This window comes from Marmota monax, unplaced genomic scaffold (assembly GCF_021218885.2).
Source record: "Marmota monax isolate L192 unplaced genomic scaffold, Marmota_monax_Labrador192_F-V1.1 WCK01_AAM20220418_F8-fsc00430, whole genome shotgun sequence".
In the NCBI taxonomy this organism is placed as follows: Eukaryota; Metazoa; Chordata; class Mammalia; order Rodentia; family Sciuridae; genus Marmota; species Marmota monax.
In genome coordinates, this window is record NW_026692005.1 from 312,303 (window position 1) to 333,384 (window position 21,082).

Sequence of the window (21,082 nt, forward strand, 5' to 3'; positions counted from 1 at the left end):
ATGGCAGGGTGCCTACAGTGTCTCCAGGCAACAGGAATTTTTCAGCTCTGTAATCTTATGGGACCAGTGTATGTGATCCATTCTTGACTGAACTGTTATGTGGCACATGACTGTATTTGTAGCATCAGCATGTTGTAACTCTCCAATAGCAAAAGAAGCAGATTTATGACATTCTTCCTCTATTATCTAAGCATTTAACATGTCAAAAATATTGCCTGTGAAGCTAACACTAATGATTGGGTATAATTTCCTCCAGTTTGCAGATAAGGAAACTGAAATTCAGGAAAGCTAAGTGTCCTGGCCCAATGCTACACACTCACTAGCAGGGACCCAGGATTCTTATTCAGGTAGGCAGGAAATCACCACACATCTCAGCCTTGGGAAGACAGGACAGATAATAGGTGTGATCTGTCATTAAGAGGCAACATTTGATGCTACCCCAAATATACAATATTTGATTCTTTTTTACATGTCTTTGACTTTGAATGAGGTTGTGTCATGGTAAGTCCATGGAAAGTTGAAAATATTGGAAATTAAAAATGCATTTAATACACCATACCCAGCACACATCATAGTGTAGTGTAGCCTACCCTAAACGTGCTCAGAATATTTAGGTTGGCCTCCATTTGGGCAAAATCTTCTATTTCATAAAATGTATTGAATATCTCATGTAACTTATTAAATGCTTTACTAATGTAAAAAGAAACTGGTCTTCTGATATACTTTCATAACATGATAAAGTTGAACTATAATAAGTTGGAGTCCTTCTGTATGCACCTTTTAGCAGACAGGGAATTGATCTTAGAGGCCTCAACTGATCTGCAGTATTTTTTCTTTCAAGCTGTTTTACAGTTAATATTTCTCCATCTTTGGAGTGAAATGTGTTGACACTATTAATATTCTAGACTGCAGAACACACTTTGGAGGGAGGGCCAAAGAAACCATCCTACACAGAGGCAGAGAGCGAGCGATCAGCCCTGCTTGCCGCCATCCGCGGGCACAGCGGTGCCCACAGCCTGAGGAAGGTAAGAAAGACCCTGGTGAGATGGGTGCCAGTGCCCACCCACTCCTTCCCCACCAGCATCCTATGTAGATGGCATAGAAACTGCCATTATTCCAAGAGGGTGGTGATCCAGCTTCAGAGCAGCCAACCCCTCCTGCTGGGCACATTGGCACTGGAGGCAGGCACGCTACTACTTGAGGCTGGGGCAGCCACTGCACAGGAGACTTGAGACTACCCAGAGGTTCTCCCACCCTCTTCCAAAAACATAACCCCTGCCTGCACCTAGCATGGAACACTTTTCCAAGTTCCTTCTGGCACCCGCATGGCTTCAGGGCTTTGATAACCAGGCAGCATACAACTGCACACCTGCTGGAATGAATAAAGTGCTGGTTTTTGCATAACTGCAGGAACAACATGGTCTTCAGTTTAGGGCAGCATGGTATCACCCATGGCTTCCACATGGAGAATTCAAAGAACAACATAACTTACTACTCAGAGGGTTCTGAGTGTGTGTCTTCCCCACCCTCCAATCTGGTCAGATTTGTGTTTCTTGCCCCTGTTTCTTTCCTCACATGCCAAGAAAAGTTACGAGATCAGAAAGTTCTCAGCAAGACATCACTGCCAAATCCTGGTCCCTGTGATCTGTGACTTGGCAGGACACAGGGACAAGTGTCTAAGCCTTGGGCAGAGAGACTTCCTGGGCTTAGCACAGAAAAGCCATCTGAAGTCTAAGGGTAAGACAGTAAGCTGTGCATTGCCCTCTTGAAAAGGACCTGTATAGACACTGACACTATCTTTTTGAGGCTGCTATAACAAAATGCCATAGGCCGGGTGGCTTATAAACAACAGAAGTTTATTTCTCATCAGTAGATTTGTTGTCTGGTGAGGGATTATTTACTGGTTCATAGATTGCAACTTCTTGCTGTGTCTTCACATTGTGAGGGTCAAGGGACTCCGTGGGGTCTCTTTTATAAGGTCACCGATCACATTCATGGGGGCTCCACCCTTTGACCTCATCATCTCCCAAAGGTCTTGCCTCCTAATGTCATCACCTTGGGGATTAAAGAGTTCATACATGAAAATTTGGGGGGCCATGGATACTCAACCTTTAGAGCAATCATTTAAATGTCTCATTGTTAGGTGTCCTCCTCTGCTTCTGAAGAGCTCCAGAGCTTTCGAGATGCTGCGCTCAATTCACTGGGTGTGGAAAATCCTCAGCAAGAAGATCATGGCCTTCCACCCCCACCGGCCCTGCCGCCACCTCCTCCACCGAACTCCCAGGCTCTCTCTGCATCAAGGACATCTTCCAGGTTCAGCTCAGGAACCCTCAGCAACCCAGTGGATGCCAGGCAAGCCTTGATGGATGCCATCCGCTCTGGCACAGGGGCTGCAAGATTGAGAAAGGTGAGTGCTGTGTGGGGGCAGAGAAAGGGAGGTGCACCTGCCTGTGGGAGAGCCTCAGGCCAGTCAGATGTGGGTAGGTGAGAGCTGGCCCCAGAGAGCAGGCTAGCTTCCTGCATGTTCACTGCCTGCCCAGCCCTTGGCTCCTCAGCAGGTGAAGGTCAAACCCCACTTCCAGCCCCCACCTGAACTCACAAGTGTACTGGTCTATGGATAGGCTAGAGAAGATAATTCACTATGGGCTCCACAGAGCTCACGTCACAGACAGCCCTCGGCCTTCAGTGAGGCTTGCTAGCACACTCCTCTTCCTTGCTTCTTTCCTCTCCTCTCCTCTTTTCTTCATTTCTTCCTTTTCCTTCTAATATCCTTCTCTGCCTTCCTCCCTCTTCCTTATTCCCTCTTTTCCTTTCTCTTTCCTTCCTTTCTGCCTATGTGCCTCCCTCGGTCCCTTCTTCCTTTCTCCTCTTTCTTTCTGCCCTTCTTCATTTTTTCCTTCCTTCCTCTCCGCTCCCCGTCTACCTATCTTCTCTTTCTCCCAGCATAATGCCTAATTGTGATCTAATTTGAAGTCTCCTAGGCAGAGCATTCTTTTCCCCAGTTCCTCTTTCTGTACAGTCTGATGCTGGTCTTCAAGTCGGTTGCCCACCTGGTCCCAGTGGAATCTCTGGCTCCTGCAATAGGATTCAGAAATTAAGGAACACTTGGACCAGATGGCTTCTGAGATGTGTTTCAACTCCAAAATGGTTCTGTAAATCCATTGACCCTTGATTCCTGCACATTCCTGCTGGTTTTGGAATTATGCTAATAATAAGGAGTCTTGGGTATGTTTTTCTATTTTTTGAGAGATTATTTCTATATACTAAGCTTATGTTTTCTCTCAAGAGGTCAGAGCCAAAGATTATTCTCAATTTTATATAAAATGAACAAGGCTCAGAGGAGCCAAGTGTCTTGGCTTTGGACTAAGCACTGAAGGTCTTTGACATTAGGTAACAAGCTGTGTGCTCTATAGAGAGCAGGTCACTCAGAAAATAGGATGTGGGCCACTTGCACTGCTGTGGCCATTAACAAGGCAGACTTCTCCACTTATTTCACACATAGGAACCTGAGGAGACAGAGGAGAGGACTGCCCAGGCAACATGGCTGTAAAGGCTGTCCCTCCTTGATTAGGGCTCTGTGGGTGCTCAGAGGTCTCAGCTCTGTTTCCCTGTTCAAGAGCTGCCTCGATGCCCAAAGACTGTGGCTTTCCATGTCCCCCAGATGGCATTTGTGCCAGCTCTCAGGTCAGTTCCCCAGGGCTCATCCTGATTTGAGTGTGAGGCATTCATGCCAGTGTATGTCTGGCCCTGATTAGGGACACAAGCCATCATCTGTCCAGGAGGCCAGTCAGTCTTCAATGGAAGCACACCTCACCTCAGGATACTGGGGAAACACATCCTTAACTGAATGGCAGTGAAACATCCCAAATCTCATGCCATCTCCTCAGAAGGGGGAAAAGTTAAAAATAATTCAGGGCTTTCTGAGTTTATTTGTGCTTTGTGCTTCCCTCTTCTATGGGATATATGCATCAATGACCTCACATGCTTATTTACAATGACAGAGAAGTAAAGGAAATGTAGTGAAGGGTAACAAAGGGATGATAAAAATTAGACTGCATAAGTTCTGATAAAGATGTAAAAGAGGCCCTGGGATGTCCTCTGACAGATTTTAAGGGCTGTTGTTTCTAAGGCTCCCTGGAAAAGTCCAAAGTGAGTGATGCATTTGGAACCAGCTCCAAGGGTCTGGCTGACCCCAGGGCACATAATCTGAGTTTTAAAAATCATATTTCTCAACATGAACTTCACATTGAGACAGCTACATCCTGAATCAAGTTTTTTTTGGAAGTTTCAACCAACACATCTGCCATTTTTAAATGTTTACCATGTGACTTTACATTAAGATTTGAGATAATTATCAGAATATCCCATTGAAGCTTTTGATCTACTTTGAATAACACTGAGTAGAATTAGAGTAGTTGTCCTTTATCTGTGGTTTTGCTTCCCACACTTTCAGTTCATCACAGTAAACCAGGATTAAAAATATTAAATGGGAAATTCCAGAAATAAGCAGTTCATAAGTTTTAAATGACTTGTTCAATAGTATATTGTTATAATTGCTCTATTTTATTACTGTTATTTTCAATTGTTCCCTGTACATAATGTATAAGTCAAACTTTGCCGTAAGTATGCATAATAAGTATGCATGTAAGGTTCAGTACTACATTAGATGCAGTTTCAGGCATCTATCAGGGGTCTTAGGATGTGTCTCCTCTTCTCTCTGTGACCACACACTGTTCTTGTTAGTTCATATACATCATTTCTGTCTGATTTTTTTTAAGCTTTTCAAAATAGAAATTGTTTTTTCCATCCTGCTGGGGTCATGAGGGTCCTGGTCCCAGAGAGGGTGAAGACTTGCTTGGGGTCATAACTAGCAGTTGGTGGGCTACAAATTTAAACATACATCTTCTTTCTCTGAGAATGCTTTCCAGAAAGAAAACACATGCTGGGGAATAGTCTAAAAGAACAGAGGAAATTGTGCTGTGAGAAAGAAAGTAGGGAGAGATGAAAAGACAGGAGATGAGAAGGGCCCAGACTAGACAAGGCCAGTCCCACACTTAGGGACTAGGAAGAAGCTGGGTGGCGTGAGCCCCAGTCATGCTTGGAGAAAAGGTCACCATGGCTGGAACATCCTGGCTGGAGTGTGAGACCAGTCAGTCATTTCTAGCACAGTCTCAGCTTTCTGTCAGCTACTTAAATGGCATTCAGAAGTTTTGATTATTTCTTGGATGCGGCCCACCATGTCCACCCTGGAAAGTTCTGGTCAGTAAATATTTTTATGACACTTCTGAGATTTGGATGCTCTAAGAAGTTTACAAGTTGCTCTCAGTCTGAAAGCTAGGCCCTGAGTGACAGGGGTGAGTGTCACTCTATCACTACTATACCTGAATGACCTGGGATCTTCTCTTCCTTCTGCATATTTCATCACATAAAACCTGCTGAAGAAAATGTGGCTGAGCAGGCCAAGAATGGGGTGGCCCCTCCACCTAAGCCACCCCTTTTCAGCCTCTCTCAGGGGTACACAGCTGCCACTGGACCAACTTGGCCTCACCAGAGACCATGTTGGATTCCCTTGAATCCAATATTTACTTGCCTTTGTGTCCTGGGGGCTTGCCCCATTGGATCATTGTTGTTGAACAGTAGACCATGTCATCAGGGAAACATTTTCAGTTCGGGCAATGACTTGTAATTTTTCTAACAAGCTGGTTAGATGGCACTTTCCTGCTATGCATGGGCCATGAAGGTTTATGTTGTCTTTGAAGCAAAAATACTGTGGTATGTTTTATAGCCCTTGGGCATCACATCTTTTGAACTTTGCCTCTTATTGTTTCTTTAGCTTCCTTTTACCTGTTTGGGCTTTTGAAGTTTTGCTAACCTTGAGGAAACTGCAGTAAACATAAAGACATCCATATCCGTCCAGTGTGGGTTTGAGCTCTCCCTAGACAGTTGGTCTGAGCAGAATTTCCTTCTTCTCTTTAGGTGTTAGTGGGGGCTCTTGAGCAGGCTTTGCTGGGTGAGCCTCCTGGGTCTGGCCTTATCAAGGCAGTTTTGAGGGCTGCAGTGCATGTCTGCAGGCTCCCCTCCTCCCTTTGCAATGCTACCTTCTCCTTTTAACCAGGGTTCCTAGTCACCCTAGCGATGTCTCCTGGGATGTGGAACTTTCAGCACTAAAAACCTGATGGTCCCAGATGCAACATTTGGTCACCCTGCCTGTAATTCATATAGGCATAGGCAGTAATGCTGCCTATGGTAAAACATAGAAGAGTACATTTGATGGAGAAAGAATGATTACCTTAAAAACGAGTTTGTCAGTTTTCAAGATAATTGAAATGACATCCGCCTTAACAGTGTGAATTGAGCAGTGTCTCTACCTCTGTTTGTGGCTGTCAGAGAAGTCCCCAGCTGTCTGGGTTTCCTCCAGCTTACAAAGGGGCATGCACACCTTTGTTATAACCTGCTCTTGCTTCTTCACAGAATGTCCACCCTTACCAAAGATGATATTAAGTACATACCCACCTCCACATACAGTTCTTTCTTCCCGTCATACACATCAGTGGTAAAGCTGTGTGTCTGTGTGTCTTTGCCCATCTGCTTTACATGTATCATTTCAGAGGGCCTGGAATATGCACCGAGTACCCTCTAAATCTGTGTTTAGATGTAACACATGGGTCTGTCCAGCACTCATTCCATAAGCCTTTTCAGTGAACCTACCAGGGTCCATAGAAAGATGAGTGAAGCATCATTGTGCCTGCAGAAGTTCTCAGCCAGAGAAAGACCCATAGAGAGTGTTTGCATGTTTCTGGGCAGGGTTTGTGGTTGACCTGAGAAAATTTCCAGAAGGTATGGACTTGGTAAAAAATTCCATATCTTTCTGCCGACATGTTTTGTCTTTTGTCTCACAGAGGAGCTGTGCGAGCCCCAACTGGTGACCTTCCTGGAAGGCGAGGATGTAGTTTCCAGTTGACAGATGGGCGTAGGGTGTAGATGTCCTCAATGACTAATCCTAACCCTTCCCCAGGTCAGTGCTGCCACAGCATCCAGACATCTTATCAGCTCCTGACTGCCTTGGGAAATGCCCCATGGAGCCATGCCAAGTTCCAGTCTCACAGTGGGGGCCCCCACAGGTGCCCATTTTCTCACTGCAGGAATTAATGGATGCAGACATGCACACATCACACCACTTGGCCTTGACCATAGTCCCTGTGAGTAACGATTAGAGGTATGACACTATCAGGAGGCCCTGAGCCAGGAATGAGAAGCAGCAACAGCTCTCCTTCCTTCTAAGCCTCAGCACTATCACAAGTGGCTAGAGAACTCCAAGTTCTGGGACTAAGGAATAATGATTTATGTCAGGACACAAACAGACTCATAAGTACAGCTGTGTCACACACTGGGTTTGGAAACTCATTATGTAAGCCTTTATTGTGTTCTGGTTGAGTTGGAAGGGTATCAAGGTACAGGGGGTCAATTTTGTCCTTGCTCACTTCTTTATGCAGAATCGTTCTTTTTGTGACAGTGTTCCAAGATGCCTATCCTTACTACAAGAGGAAAGGTGGTGGGAAAGCTTCTCATGAGACCACTGAATACAGTGACTGCCCCCGACACACCAAGGGCCTTCACAGACACCACTCCCCACATCCCCACACTTTACCAGCAAACTCCTACTCATTCTTCATATTTCCATATTTACCCAGTCCTCAGCAAACCTTTCTTCTTCCCCAAACTGATTAAGCTTCCCATTACAACATCACATAGTTTTTCCTTCATAATGCAAATCACAGCTCTGATTTCTCTAACAACTGGTGTAACTTTTGTTGAATGTGCACCTCTCCTTCCATGGCATAGGCTCTGTGAGTCTTGCCCATTGAATAGTCAGCACCTTCTGTAGTTCCTGGCACAGAGTAAGAACTCAGTAATTATTTATTGGGAGGAGAGAGAGATTCATTCATTGTACACCATGCTTCCTGGCTGTCCTAGTACAACTTGCTGTCCATGTGCTCATAACTCCTCTATTTCATAATCATTATACAATGATGCCAGGAATCCACTTCAAGCTTTAAGAATCCACCTTCTTTTCCTTTTGGAAAATAAGACAAGATTTGTACATTTCCAGGTTTCTATCACAGGCTCCATTTGCATCCTCCAGAGCCAGCCAGTGCTGCGTAGCAGGCTTCCATGTGAGTTTTTCAGTGCCTTGGACCTCTCCACCCAAGCTGGAAGGGAGGAATTTAGCTAGAGAGTTTGAATGCTATCTTAGAGACTTCTCTATTCTCCTCAGCACCATTTCCCTATCATCATTGTTCATATTACCTTTTACCCACATAAAGATTATTCTCCTTAGTCAGCAAAGAAGTAAACAAAATTGGAATATTTTTACAGCTTTCTTTGTGGGCCTCACTTGGCAAGCCTTGACCCTTCACCAATTTTCTCTTTGTTCAACTCAAATAAAGAGAGAATCTTTTAGAAAGCCTGAAATGTGTGGGAAGCCAGGGAACACTTCCGAGCTCTGCTTTGCAGCATGGCCTCCTTCAGGAACAGGTACATTCCTCTTTCCTTTGTGCACACCCTTTGCTGGTCATTCCCAGCCTGGTGCTGATATGTAAGTATCCTGGTGCTGATACTTGGACTGCTAGGCCAGTCCTAGCAGGGCTGCTGCCTTGAGAGCAGAGGTTGATCAGTCCCTCCTTGCTTCACTGACTTGCCCCTTAGTTTCCCTCTTGGGCCTGTCCTGCCAGTTACAGGCTCAGAGAGATTTTCCTTGGCAAGGTGGGAGAGCATCCCAAAAGAGAATTAGCTGCCTGTGCTGGATGTTAGATGAACCAGAGATGCTCAAGCATCTCTGCAGCCCTATCTCCAAAACTTCATTATAGGTTCACTAAACCTATCCTCTGGCTACTTGCTGTAGGTTGGGTCTGGGGTATCCCCCAAAGGCCCATGTTTTAAAAGGGTTAGTCCCCAGCTCATGGTGCTATGGCGGGGGGGCACATAACTTTGAGAGGTGAGGCCTAGTGGGAGGTCTTCCAGTCATTGCGGGTGGGTGCTCAAAAGGGATATTCCCAGCCCTTTCCACTTTCTTGTTTACTTTCTTGCCATGAGGTGAATGGGTTTGAGTTTTATCTGCCACATACTCCCACCACAATGTGTCACCACAGGCCCCAAACCATGGAGCAATCCAGTCACGGGAAACCTCTAAAACTGTGGACCAAACTAAACCTTTTTCTTATGAATTGACTTATCTCAGGTATTCTGTTACATTAATGGGAGGCTGGCTAAAACTGCAAGCTTGATGAAATGATATAGTGAAGGTATTGCAAAATCCTTGTGCTGAGGACCCTATGCAGATGATCTCAGCCACTCTTTTGGAATTCTATAATTTGGCTAGCATTCCTATTTTACCAGTGAAAGAAGGAAAAGATGAGAGTGGGTGAGCAATTCTCTAGACACAACCAGCCAAGATGAAAATCCACACTCCAAAGTGTGTACTCACTATTAATACTTCTACACATTCTTATTTTAAATCCAGGAATAATTTGTGTTTTCTAGTGTACAAAGTCAGCTGGTAGATTGGCTAGGAAATCTACCTAGGCCTCACAGCCATTTGTTCCTATGACTTTTGATAAATTAAGTTTTAACAAGCCCTGATTTTTTTCTCATTTTATAAAAGATCATTTCTCTCATTTTATTATGAAAAATGTCAAGGATATTTAAAAATTGAGATAATTGTACAGTAAACACCCTTACACCTACCCCCAAGGGCTTATGATGATATCTTTCTGTATTTGTTTGATATTAGATCTGTCCACCTATCTATCTTTCTACCATCCAAATGGAATTTTGTTTTTTATGCATTCAAAATGCATTGCCAATATCAGTATGTATCACAGCTAAAAATGTAATATGCATGTTACTGGAGTTTATTTTTTATGGTTGTTTTTCAGATAGAATGCACATTCAGTGGAATGTACACATATTGTGGGTCACATGTGAGTAGCTTGAAACTCATTTGAACATTCAATATCCCTGATGAGTTTTGAGTTTGGTTTTGGATAAATATTAGAAGAATAAAGCTGAAACAGAACTAGTTATATAGAATTTCTAGATTCAGGATGTATATATGTGTGTATGTATAGCTATGCATGCACACACAGATATTTTGGAGTGATTAGGTCACTTATACCATCTGGATGAAGGGAGAGATTGATAGCACAGCTGTACGTAAGATGTTGGAAAAGGGAAGATCTGGTGGCATTAGAAGATACTCAGCTAACCCAGAGCAGTGAATGTGGACCATTTAATGCTGCTGACAGTTTCAAAGCAAAAATAGGGACAAAACAAAGTTTTTTAATATGTTCAGTTCTCACCTGCTTAACAAGAATCCCCAGGGAGCTTCAGCAAGTGGCCCAAATATAGTTTCAGTGATTGGATTTCCAGTCCTACCTGAAACAACCAAACATCCAGACAAAACATGATCTTTAGGTTGCTGAACATCATTTCCAGTAATGATGGAGCACTGATCCGTGAGAGACATGAAGCAAAGGGGCAAGGCCTGTGAGTCCCTCTCCTTCCTGCCTATGCTGTGGTGCAGTCAGGGGAACCCAGACAGAGATCCACAAGCTCCCTGACTGAGGAGCAGTGCCAGAGTCTGCCAAGGCCAGGAGAGCTGAGGTGGGCAGAGTAGATACTGAGGAGGACACCATAGCACCAAGACAGGGTTCCAGAAGCCTCCAGAGGCCCCTCTGGAAGACTCCGTGGATCACTCATCATCCCATGCAAGTGAGGGAATAGAACCGGCAAGTAGGATTAACTAGGGCAGTATCTAGAGCTCACACAGTCTGAGAATAGTACCTGTTTTCACCATCCAGATGAGAAGATGTCAATGCTTGGGCATTGGGTAGAAAACTCAGAAGGGTCTTGCCTCAGTAGTTTACCTGGCTCCTGTGCTGCCCCCCCAGATCTTAAAAACAACACCTGAAATTACCCAACTATGTCCTAATAAACTGCATCCCAGACAAAGCTCAGGAATATTCATAGGAATATAAAATCACCCAGTACCCAGCAAGGCATGTACCATGTCTGACATCCATTCAGGAATGATCGGGCATGCACAGGAGCAATATAATATGAAACCTGATAGATTGAAAATGAATTAGAACTGCCGTAAAATTAACGCAGGTGTTTGAATTGGCAGATGAGGATATTTAAACAGTTAATATAACTCTATTTAAAGTATACAAATAAGTATATTCTGTGACTAAAACAGGATTAAATTTGAAATTAGTAACAAAACCATCTCAAGAAGATTCCCAAACATTGAAGTAACACAGATTTAAATTATCCACAGGTAAAATAAAAGGATCAAAGGGAAAATAGAAAGAGTATTTTGAAGTGAATGTAAACTTGAACACAATATAAGATGTATGTAATGAAAATTCCATAGTCTTACATTGTTCCATTAGGAAAGAGAAGTCTCCTGGGAGGGACCTCACCATCACCTTCAGAAACTAGAGAAAGAAGAGCAAAACTAAAATCCAAGGTAAGCAGAAAAAAAATAAGTAGTAAAGGTCAGCAGAAATCAATGCAATAAAAAGAGAAAAGTAATAAAGAAAAATCAATTAAACCAACAGCTTGTTCTTTAACAAAACCAATAAAATTGATATACCTGTAGCCAGACTTAGCAGGAAAAAAACGGAGACAATTTGGCAATATCAGGAAGGAGAGGCATAATATCACTATCAATTCTACCAATATTAAATAGAGAATATCATCATAAGGAAAATGTGACCAACTTCATGCAATGAACAAACTGCAAACAACAAAAACTGTTAAACACAAAGCTCATGTAAGAAGATATACATAATTTGAATACCTCTGTATCTGTTAAAGAAATTTTTAAGTTTAATTTTAAATTAGAAATCCACATATGCACAACACATGGACATGTGCTATCTCTCTTTCTCTCTCTCACACACACACACAAACACAACTTTGCAGGCCCAGATGACTTCAATGAGGAGTTCACAAACATACACCCAAACTACTGTATAAATTCTTTCTTAAAATTGAATATGAAAAAGGACTTCCCAACTTACTCTATTAAGCCACTACTATTGATTCCAAAACCAAAGATATTACATGAAGAAAACAGTATATAAAAAGGATAATATATGATGGCCAAGAGGGACTTATCCCAAGAATGCAAGGTTGGTTAACATTTAAAAATAATTCCCCACATTAACAAACTAAAAACTAAAAAACATAAAAAGTCATATGATTATTTCAATATACACATTAAAAGTATTTGGTAAAATTCATCATCCATTCTGATAAAAACTCTATAAAGTAGAAGAGAAAGGAACTTGCTCAGTCTGATAAAGGGCATCAAGGAAAAACTGACAGCTGACCTCACAGTTCACAGTGGAAGAATGAATATTTTCCCCAAGAACAAAAACAAAGTAAGAATGTCCATCTCTCACTGATTCTGTTCAGCACACTGATGAAAGTTCCAGCCATTGCAGTCAGGCCAGGAAGGAAGGAAGGGAGGGAGGAAGGGAAGGAAAGAAGGAATGAGGAGGGAAAGGAGGGAGGAGGAAGGAAGGAAGCAAGCAAGCAAGCAAGCAAGCCTAAAGTCTTCGTTTCCCATTCTTAGTTAACCTTATGGAACTCAAACCTGTATGATTCTTTCGTTGTTATGGTTTAGATCTGAAATGCACCCCAGAAAACTTGTGTTTAGAAAACATGATCCCCAGTGCAGCAAAGTTCAGAGGTGGGGCTTTTAGGCGATGATTAGGGCCCCTTATGCTTGTCCTCCTCTCTGGACATGTGTTCTCCATGGGCACAGGCTCCTCTGTCCATCCTATTTATAGCCCTGGAGTTGATCCTTTGGCCTCTTTCTCTTCTGGATCTACTCACCACTCCAGAAATACCCTTCTTCCACTGTGACTCTCATCACCACCTGGATGCCAGTGACCCCAAGTTCTCTATCCCCAATCAGTTGGTCCTGGGCTATGCCTTATACCCATGTCTTCAGCCCTTCCCTGACATTCATACTATGTGGCCCACAGGCTCAAGCTCAGCAGGTTCAGAATTGAACCATCTGCCTCAGTGCCCTGCTCCCCCCACACTCTTCACCCCGTGCTTCACAACCATGGTCCACCTCCCCTTATGCCACATCTCTGTCAAGCATCTACTTGCTCTGGGCACAGGCTAAGCCCTGGCCATTGTACCCCTTGACCTTTGCCCTTCTCCCCACTTTGTTCCCACCAAAAATCTTGAGTCCATCTTCAGTGTGCATTGTGGCCACAGCTTCCTGTTGGGGCTCCCTGCCCTGACCCCATACCCCAACCACAAGCAAATGCAGTAGTGTCCCTCCCCTACTTTTGGTGGCTCTTTCTTCTCCAGCACAAAGTGCAGGTACCATGACAGGACCTCCCTGCACAACCAAATCTCTGCTGACCTCTCCCAGCCTTCATCCTTCTTACCCCAGGGTCTTTGCACATGTTTTTGCTTCTGCCATAAATGCCACTTGCCAATTCCCATTTGTGTGTCTCACAGCTGTTCAATTAAATGTCATTCCTATAGGAAATATTTTCTTGACCCCAAAGCCAGGGACATCCGTTCCTACTAAGTGTCTCACTACCTCTGCCTCCCCTGCACATCACTCATTCCCACAGGATTGTCATTTGCACATTTTCCCATTAGAGTATCATCCTGGGAGGGCAGAGGACCATGCACACCCACCTTGTTCATGACTCCTCAGCACCAACCCTAAAGTCTGTGCCCCAGTAAGTACTTATGGAATATAGAGAAGAGTGAAGCTGTAGGACTGGAAGTAAAGGTGATGCCTCTCCATCTTGGTCCATTCAGACTGCTATGAGAAAATGCCAGGCTGGGTGGTTTATACACAACAGACACAACTGCTCATGGGCCTGGACGCTGAGAGTTCAGGATGGAGGTGCTGCAGATCCAGAGTTCAGCAAGTATCCACTTCCTCACTGAGGGTAGCTTCTTTTGGTAGAAGAGTATAATGGTGGAGGTGGGAATGAGCTTCCTCCATCCTCAGTTGTCAGGGCACTAATTCCATTCATGAGGGCTCCATCCTCCTGACCTGACCTCCTCACCTCCCAGAGGCCCCACCTGCTATCCCATTGCCCTGGGAGTGAGAATCTCAACAGATGGATTTGGGGGGAAAGGCAAAGGCAGCACAAACATGCAACCCATGACATTGCTGTTGTTAAGAGAGTAGGATCTTCAGGAAACCTCCAGGAGAGTGGATAGTGAGAGCAGAGCCCTTGTGTTCCTACAGGTAGTCATTAAAGCTGTGGTATTGGAGTGTCCTGGAAGAAGGACCCAGAGTGGGAAACGAGAGCAGAGAGCTGTGTGGAGATGTTGGAAAGTGGGCACAGCTGCCATCAGTGTCAGATAGACACTGGCCTATCTGCATACCCCTCCCAGGTTTTCAGGGCCTTTGGGCTTCATTTTTTCCTGTTAAGACTATTGTGAGGGACAAAATGAAGGAGAGTGTGTACAGGGGTGGCTCAATGCCTGGAGCAAAGATGCTTCAGAAATGCTAGCTATTATATGGGCTGCTACCACATACCTCATCTTAAGCTTCATCAAAAGGCTGCCCAGGGAGGCGGGGACCACTGAATGTGGAGGTGGTGCTGATGGAGCTGAGAGGTCAGAGGGCTAGTGGGCCTTGTGAATACAAGAGGCATTTGAGGTGTGTGAGTGAGTGGGCAGAGGGCCCCTGCTCTCTATTTGGGTGGCCTGTGAGTCACTACTTATAAGCACTTGATTAGAAGCAAATTGCCCTCCCTAGATTTCAATTTTGTCATCTTTATGTTAGTGACAATACCCCTAACAGTGGAAATAATGCATCATTTATTAAGTTGAGCTGATATTCATAGGATTTGTACAGTGCTCACAATGGCATTCATCACATGGGAAGCACACAGGAAATATCCCGGGTACTGTTGCGGTGGCAGTGGTCATTCATATTAAGAGAAATCTATTTGCATCCTTGAATATTTGCTTCACTTGGCACACTGAAGAAGTGAAATGCAGTGGCCCAAGTTATAGTACAGTTCAACTTAGAATGTGTCGAACTCAGTGAAAGAGCAAGAGATCCAGTGTCTTTTCACATGAATCCATTTATTTACTTGAAAATATGGTTTAATTTTTGCCTTTAGAAGTACTAAACTTATTTCCTTCAGAAGCCCAGGAATCTAGCTTTTGGTTGGGTTATCACAGGAGGACTCCTGGCTGAACTAACAGTTGAAATTTTTTTTTTCATCAAGTGTTACAGGAACTTGTGTGTTCCCATTGATTCATTCACTCACTCCACAAACGTTTGCTCACTCAGATATCCATGTGCTGGGGATAGAGTGGTGAGGCCATCTTGATTCCTGCCTCAGAGAGCCCTGCTTCCAGCCATGAGAGACAAACCATTAGGACACCATTGTACAGTGTCCTAAGGCACACTCATATACTGCTGCAGATGGGACCACAATTTGGTGTAGCCAATATGGAAAGCAGTATGGAGATTTCTTAGAAAATTGGGAATGGAGCTACCATTTGACCCAGCTATCTCTCTCCTCAGTCTATACCCAAAGAACTGAAAAACAGGCTGGAGGAACTGGTGGGAGGGACAGAGACAGCACGCAGCCTGGGAGAATGACAGCAACCTGCAAATATATCCAGATTCCCCAGCAGTTTCTTCTTTTTCTTGAATGCAATAAAAAGTCATTGAATCAATAAATGGGATGGACTCAAACTAAAAAGCTTCTTCTCAACAAAAGAAACAATCTGTGAGGTGAGAAGAGAGCCTATATCTTGGGAGCAAATCTTTACCCCTCACACATCAGATAGAGCACTAATCTCTAGGGTATATAAAGAACTCAAAAAACTAAACACCAAAAAACCAAATAACCAATCATTAAATGGGCCAAGGATCTGAACAGACACTTCTCAGAAGAGGGTATTCAGTCAATCAACAAATATATGAAAAAATGTTCATCATCTCTAGCAGTTAGAGAAATGCAAATAAAAAACTACTCGAAGATTTCCTCTCCAGTCAGAATGGCAGCTATTATGCATACAAACAACAATAAGTTGGCGAGGATTTTGGGGGGGAAAGTACACTCATACACTGCTGCAGGTGGGACTGCAAATTGGTGTAGCCAATATGGAAAGCAGTATGGAGATTTCTTAGAAAACTGGGAATGGAGCTACCATTTGACCCAGCTATCCCTCTCCTCAGTCTGTACCCAGAGAACTGAAAAACAACATACTACAGGGACACAGCCACATCAATGTTTATAGTAGCACAGTTCACAATAGCTAAACTGTGGAACCAACCTAGATGCCCTTCAATAGATGAATGGATTAAAAAATGTGGCATATATACACAATGGAATATTACTCAGCAATAAAAGAGAATTAAATCATGGCATTTGCAGGTAAAAATGGATGGAGTTAGAGAAGATAATGCTAAGTGAAGTTAGCTAATCCCAAAAAAACAAATACTGAATGTTTTCTTTGATATAAAGAGGCTGATTCATAGTGGGATAGAGAAAGGAAGCATGGGAGGAATAGACAAACTCTAGACAGGGTAGAGGGGTTGGAGGGGAAAGGAGGGGGCATGGGTTAGAAATGATGGTGAAATGTGATGATCATTATTATCCAGAGTACATGTATGAAGATACAAATTTGTGTGAATATACTGTGTATACAGCCAGAGATATGAAAAATTGTGCTGTATATGTGTAATAAGAATTATAATGCATTCCGCTGTCATATATAAATAAAAAAATTTAAAAGAGAAAAAAAAACAGAAAGCTTTCAGGCATATTTTTATTTTAAAAAGATTGCATCATGGATGTCAGTGTAAAAGGTCTCAGCGTGTTTCACGAGCACTGTTTACAAGGACAGTTAGGAACACGGGTCCTTGAGCATCGGTCTAGAGCCTCAGCTTATCCACAGATCCTGAATAACCATACATCTATCCTCTTTGCAGGTGCCCTTGCTCGTGTGAATCACTGGTAAAAGTCAGAATTGCAGAAACTCACCTATAAGACACCCCCAATCATCACTCAAGGACTCCACGTGACAAGGAACCTCAAGATTTGGTGTTATTTTCTTGTCTACAGGCCAAAATGCGTGCAGTTGATTTTCAGTGTTCCTGCATAATGGTTCAAAGGAGGAGAAAATGCTGCTTTGCTATGCGGCTTGTGTGCCAAGGAAATGTGTTTTGCCTCTGAATACTTAAAGTTGCCAATAAACTATTCTTGTTGGCAGGTTAATGGGAATATAAATGCTGGAGCCCAGCACTCACGCTTAATTATATTTATGAGCACAGTGAAAAGAATCATGGCTTAGATTGATTTTGGACCTTGGAGACTTTGACCACATATAGACAGTTAAAAATTATTGAATTGTTTAAAATCTTTTGAATTTTAGGGGGAAAAATCCGTAAATCAAGAGAAACAATCTGAATGTTATATGCCACATGATGCTATGCATTTAGGGAGTAAAAAGAGAATTGGGAGGCTTTTCCAAAGACAATTCATGTTGGGTAATAAAACGATTCAATTTTTATTCCTCAAGTTTTTGAGGCTAATACTTCATAGAAGGTCTTGGGCTGTGATTGGAGCAACTAAGATTTTAAAAAATCGACAACTTCCACTAAACTAACAATCTTACTTGTGTGGAGAGGGCATTTCTGGGCCCTCAAAGTAGTAGATAGAAGGTATCAGGATGGTGTTGGAGGGATGGTCAGTGCCCCATGTGGACAGACGTTCCCTGGCAGGCTATGAAGTACAGCAGGCTGCTCCACAGGGACCTGAGTATGGAGCCTGGTGAAGTGGCTGGGAACCTTCTGAAATCCTGCAGAGCACCCAGGAGTGAGGCTGTTAGGTACCTATGTGTCACAGTTTGGGTCAAAGTTGTGTTTCTGTTTTAATGATTTGGATGTGATCCTGATGCTTTTCCCAACAGTTCAGTAGCTGTCCTTGTATTATATTATAGTCCTCTTGCAGCACAAGGTGCTCAGTCACCAGTATTTATAAGAAAGTTTAACCACAGCCGTAATTTTTCACCTATATCTCTAAAATGTTTTGTTAAATGAAGGAAAACAAGAGAGTAATAGATATCAAGAGGAGTTCATGAAATAAAATCTCTTAGTGAAAAAAACAAAATATGATGAAATCATTTTAATGTTTCATAACTATTTCAGATCCAGGCATCAGGTAGAATGGGAACTTTGCGTTGTCTGATTAATGTTGCTAAACTTTCTCAGTGAGGAAAGAGCTACCAGCCAATTGCTCTTAGTCACAGCTGTCCACTATTTCTTTTAGTGCCACAAATAAACAAAAATCAAATCATAGCTCTGTTTTGTGAATTTCATACTGCTATGTGTTTGGATACCCCCACCTGCAAAATGTGAAGAAAGGACTCATTCATTCCATCAACAAATATTTTCAGCTACTATATTAGTCAGCTTTCTATTGCTGTGACAAAATGCCTGAGATAAAGAACTCATATATATGAGGAAGGGTTTGTCTTGGCTCATGGTTTCAGATATTTTAATACACGATCATGGGGCCCTATTACTTTGGGTCTATGGCAGTATAGTACATCATGATGGGAGCACATGGCAGAGGAAGCCTCTTCACCTCATGGTGCCCAGAGATGAGCAAAGAGAGAGGAAGGGGCTGGGATCTCAATAGCCTCTTCAAGAGCACATCCCTACTGACCTAACTTCCTTCTACCAGGCACCAAACCTTAAAAGTTGAACCTCCCCAGTAGCAGCACAGGCTAGGGGCCAACCATTAACATGTGGACCTTTGGGAGACACCCCACATCCAAACTTTACCAGCTGCTAAAGCTGTCTGCTCTCCTTCTCTGATCAGATAAGAAAACAGACAAGCATCTTCACCCTCATGGAGTGTAGATTACAGCAGAGGAGTCAAACCACAAACAAGATAACTCAGCAAAATGATGTTTATATTTAGATGCTGATAACTACTGAGGAGAAAAAACATCAGGAGAAAGGGGATGCAAGATTCAATTAGGATAATGAAGAAAGGCCTCAGTGAGAGGAGACGTCTGAGCAAACACCTGAAGGAAATAAGAGAGGAAGTCTTGGGTGCCTACACAGCTGGCAGCAAGAAGCACAACTGCAAATGCCCTGAGGCAGGACTTTGCCTGGAGCATTAGAGGAATAAGAAGGAGGCTATTGTAGGCCAGGCAGGTGGCCCACAACCATAATCCCAGCGGCTCTGAAGGAGGATCACGAGTTCAAAGCCAGCCTCCGCAAAAATGAGGCTCTAAGCAACTCAGTGAGACCCTGTCTCCAAATAAAACACAAAATAGGGCTGGGATGTGACTCAGTGGTTGAATGCCCCGAGTTCAATCCCCTGTACAAAAAAAAAAAAAGAAGGAGGCTATTGTAGAAGATGGGAGAAGAGACAAAAATACTATGTAGTTTTCCCTGACCTCTGCCCCACCCCAAGTCTTCACACACACTTGGAGCCCCATTTCTCATAACAGTCTTGCTTTCCAGCAAGACCAAGAGAGTGCCAGACATGAAAGACCCAGAAATGGGCCTTGGTGAGGAGAGGACTCCCCCTTCCATTAGTTTATTTTGCTCATATGAGAAAGGATCCACTTTATAGTAAATTTATTCTTTGTTGAAATTGTGTTATAATCTGCATCTCAAGCCATGCTGAACCCTTGGGTTTTGGGATGTGGAATATGGAATACTTAGAGCCTTCTGGGTCATGCTTTAGTCTTTTTCCAGAGTGTTTTCAAAACTATTTTTGGTTCATCTCTGGGTGAACCCAAGTGGCATTAAGACACCGTCTTGCAGGGGAGCAAACTGAGGCCCGAGAAGATCAAGCAAGTCCGGGAATCCTGCAGTTCTCACTCTGCAGCCACCCTTCAGGACTCTCTATTGCCTACAGAGTTAGATCTAAACTGCTTCCTTCGTTCACAGGACTCTTCGTAGCCTAGATCTCCCCCTCTAGCTTCCCAGTCTCTACCGCAGTCAATCCACCTGTTTCCTGCATGTATCCTAAGAGCTCCTTTGTGCCTCCTTTATTCTTTGAGCATTTCCTCTGCCAAAAATGCCCAGCACTCTCCACTACACACCTCCTTCAACTGGAAAATCCAGCCCTGTCCTAGACCCTGCAGCTCTATGTATCCACCATGGTCAGCCCTCTCCCCACACCCCTGCATGCTCATCCCAGGCTCCCCTAACTCTTTCCCACACACACATCACTCTTCATCTCTGACTGTCCTGACCACAGTGAAGAGTCTCAGCACGGGAGACAGGAAAAGGCCTGCCTATTATACCAGCATCGTTATTAATAGCATTCCCTCTCTCCCCAAATGTTCCAGTTTGAATAGCAAATTCTACATTCTCTCTTATTGCCCTGGTTCAAATGAGGTAGTCAATAAAGTTTCAATGAAAGAAGCAAGGAGAAGCTAGTGGATTTGGAGCCTGGGTCCCTTCACCTCTGCTCTGGGGTTCTTGGCAGTTTCTCTCTGCCTCTGTGTTATACATTATGCCCAGAAGAGAACCCATATAGGTCCTTACAGAACCCCTGCAAGGCAGGTGACCACAGCAAAGGCTGTTGAGACTCTCCCTGATGGATCTAGCTTGTAAAACCTGCTCATCACCTTAAAACAGGAGTTTATTCATGACACATGCCCCAGATTAGATCATTTGCAACCTGGAGAAGGATTTCACATTGCCTCTTCAACGCTGGCTTCCCTAGCGTTCCCTTGTGGGCATCTTTCCATAATCATAGCCTTCCAGTTATACAAATCGTGACCATATCTATGTCCCCAGGTAGGCTCCCACCTAAGCTCCTCGTCTGACATTCCAGTTACCTGCAATACTTCTCACTTTTATGTTTTGCCCACTGTCCTGTGTGACCGTGACCCAGACAGATAATACCCTTGCCCTGTTGCTCATACCTTCTGGGCAACCTACCTCCTGGGTGTTCCCCTCAGAATAACAAAGGAAACAACTCCCCCATCACCAAAACCTTTTTCTTTTTCACCTGTCCCAGTCATCAAGTGT

General features: G+C 43.6%; 1 protein-coding gene across 13 annotated transcripts in view; it reads left to right on the forward strand.

Annotated features, from left to right (window-relative positions):
- Window positions 1–18,379, forward strand: part of Cobl (cordon-bleu WH2 repeat protein) — a 287,464-nt gene extending 269,085 nt beyond the window's left edge. For 12 of the 13 annotated variants that reach the window (XM_046451290.2, XM_058581944.1, XM_058581938.1 and 9 more), the window contains 4 exons: window positions 906–1,025; window positions 2,144–2,407; window positions 11,454–11,530; window positions 17,012–18,379. In XM_046451290.2, the coding sequence (XP_046307246.1) occupies window positions 906–1,025; window positions 2,144–2,407; window positions 11,454–11,522 (453 nt within the window). In that variant the 3' untranslated portion in view covers window positions 11,523–11,530; window positions 17,012–18,379. The remainder of the gene's footprint in view (window positions 1–905; window positions 1,026–2,143; window positions 2,408–11,453; window positions 11,531–17,011) is intronic. The other variant, XM_046451294.2, reaches the window with a different exon arrangement.
- The last annotated feature ends 2,703 nt before the right edge of the window (window positions 18,380–21,082 follow it).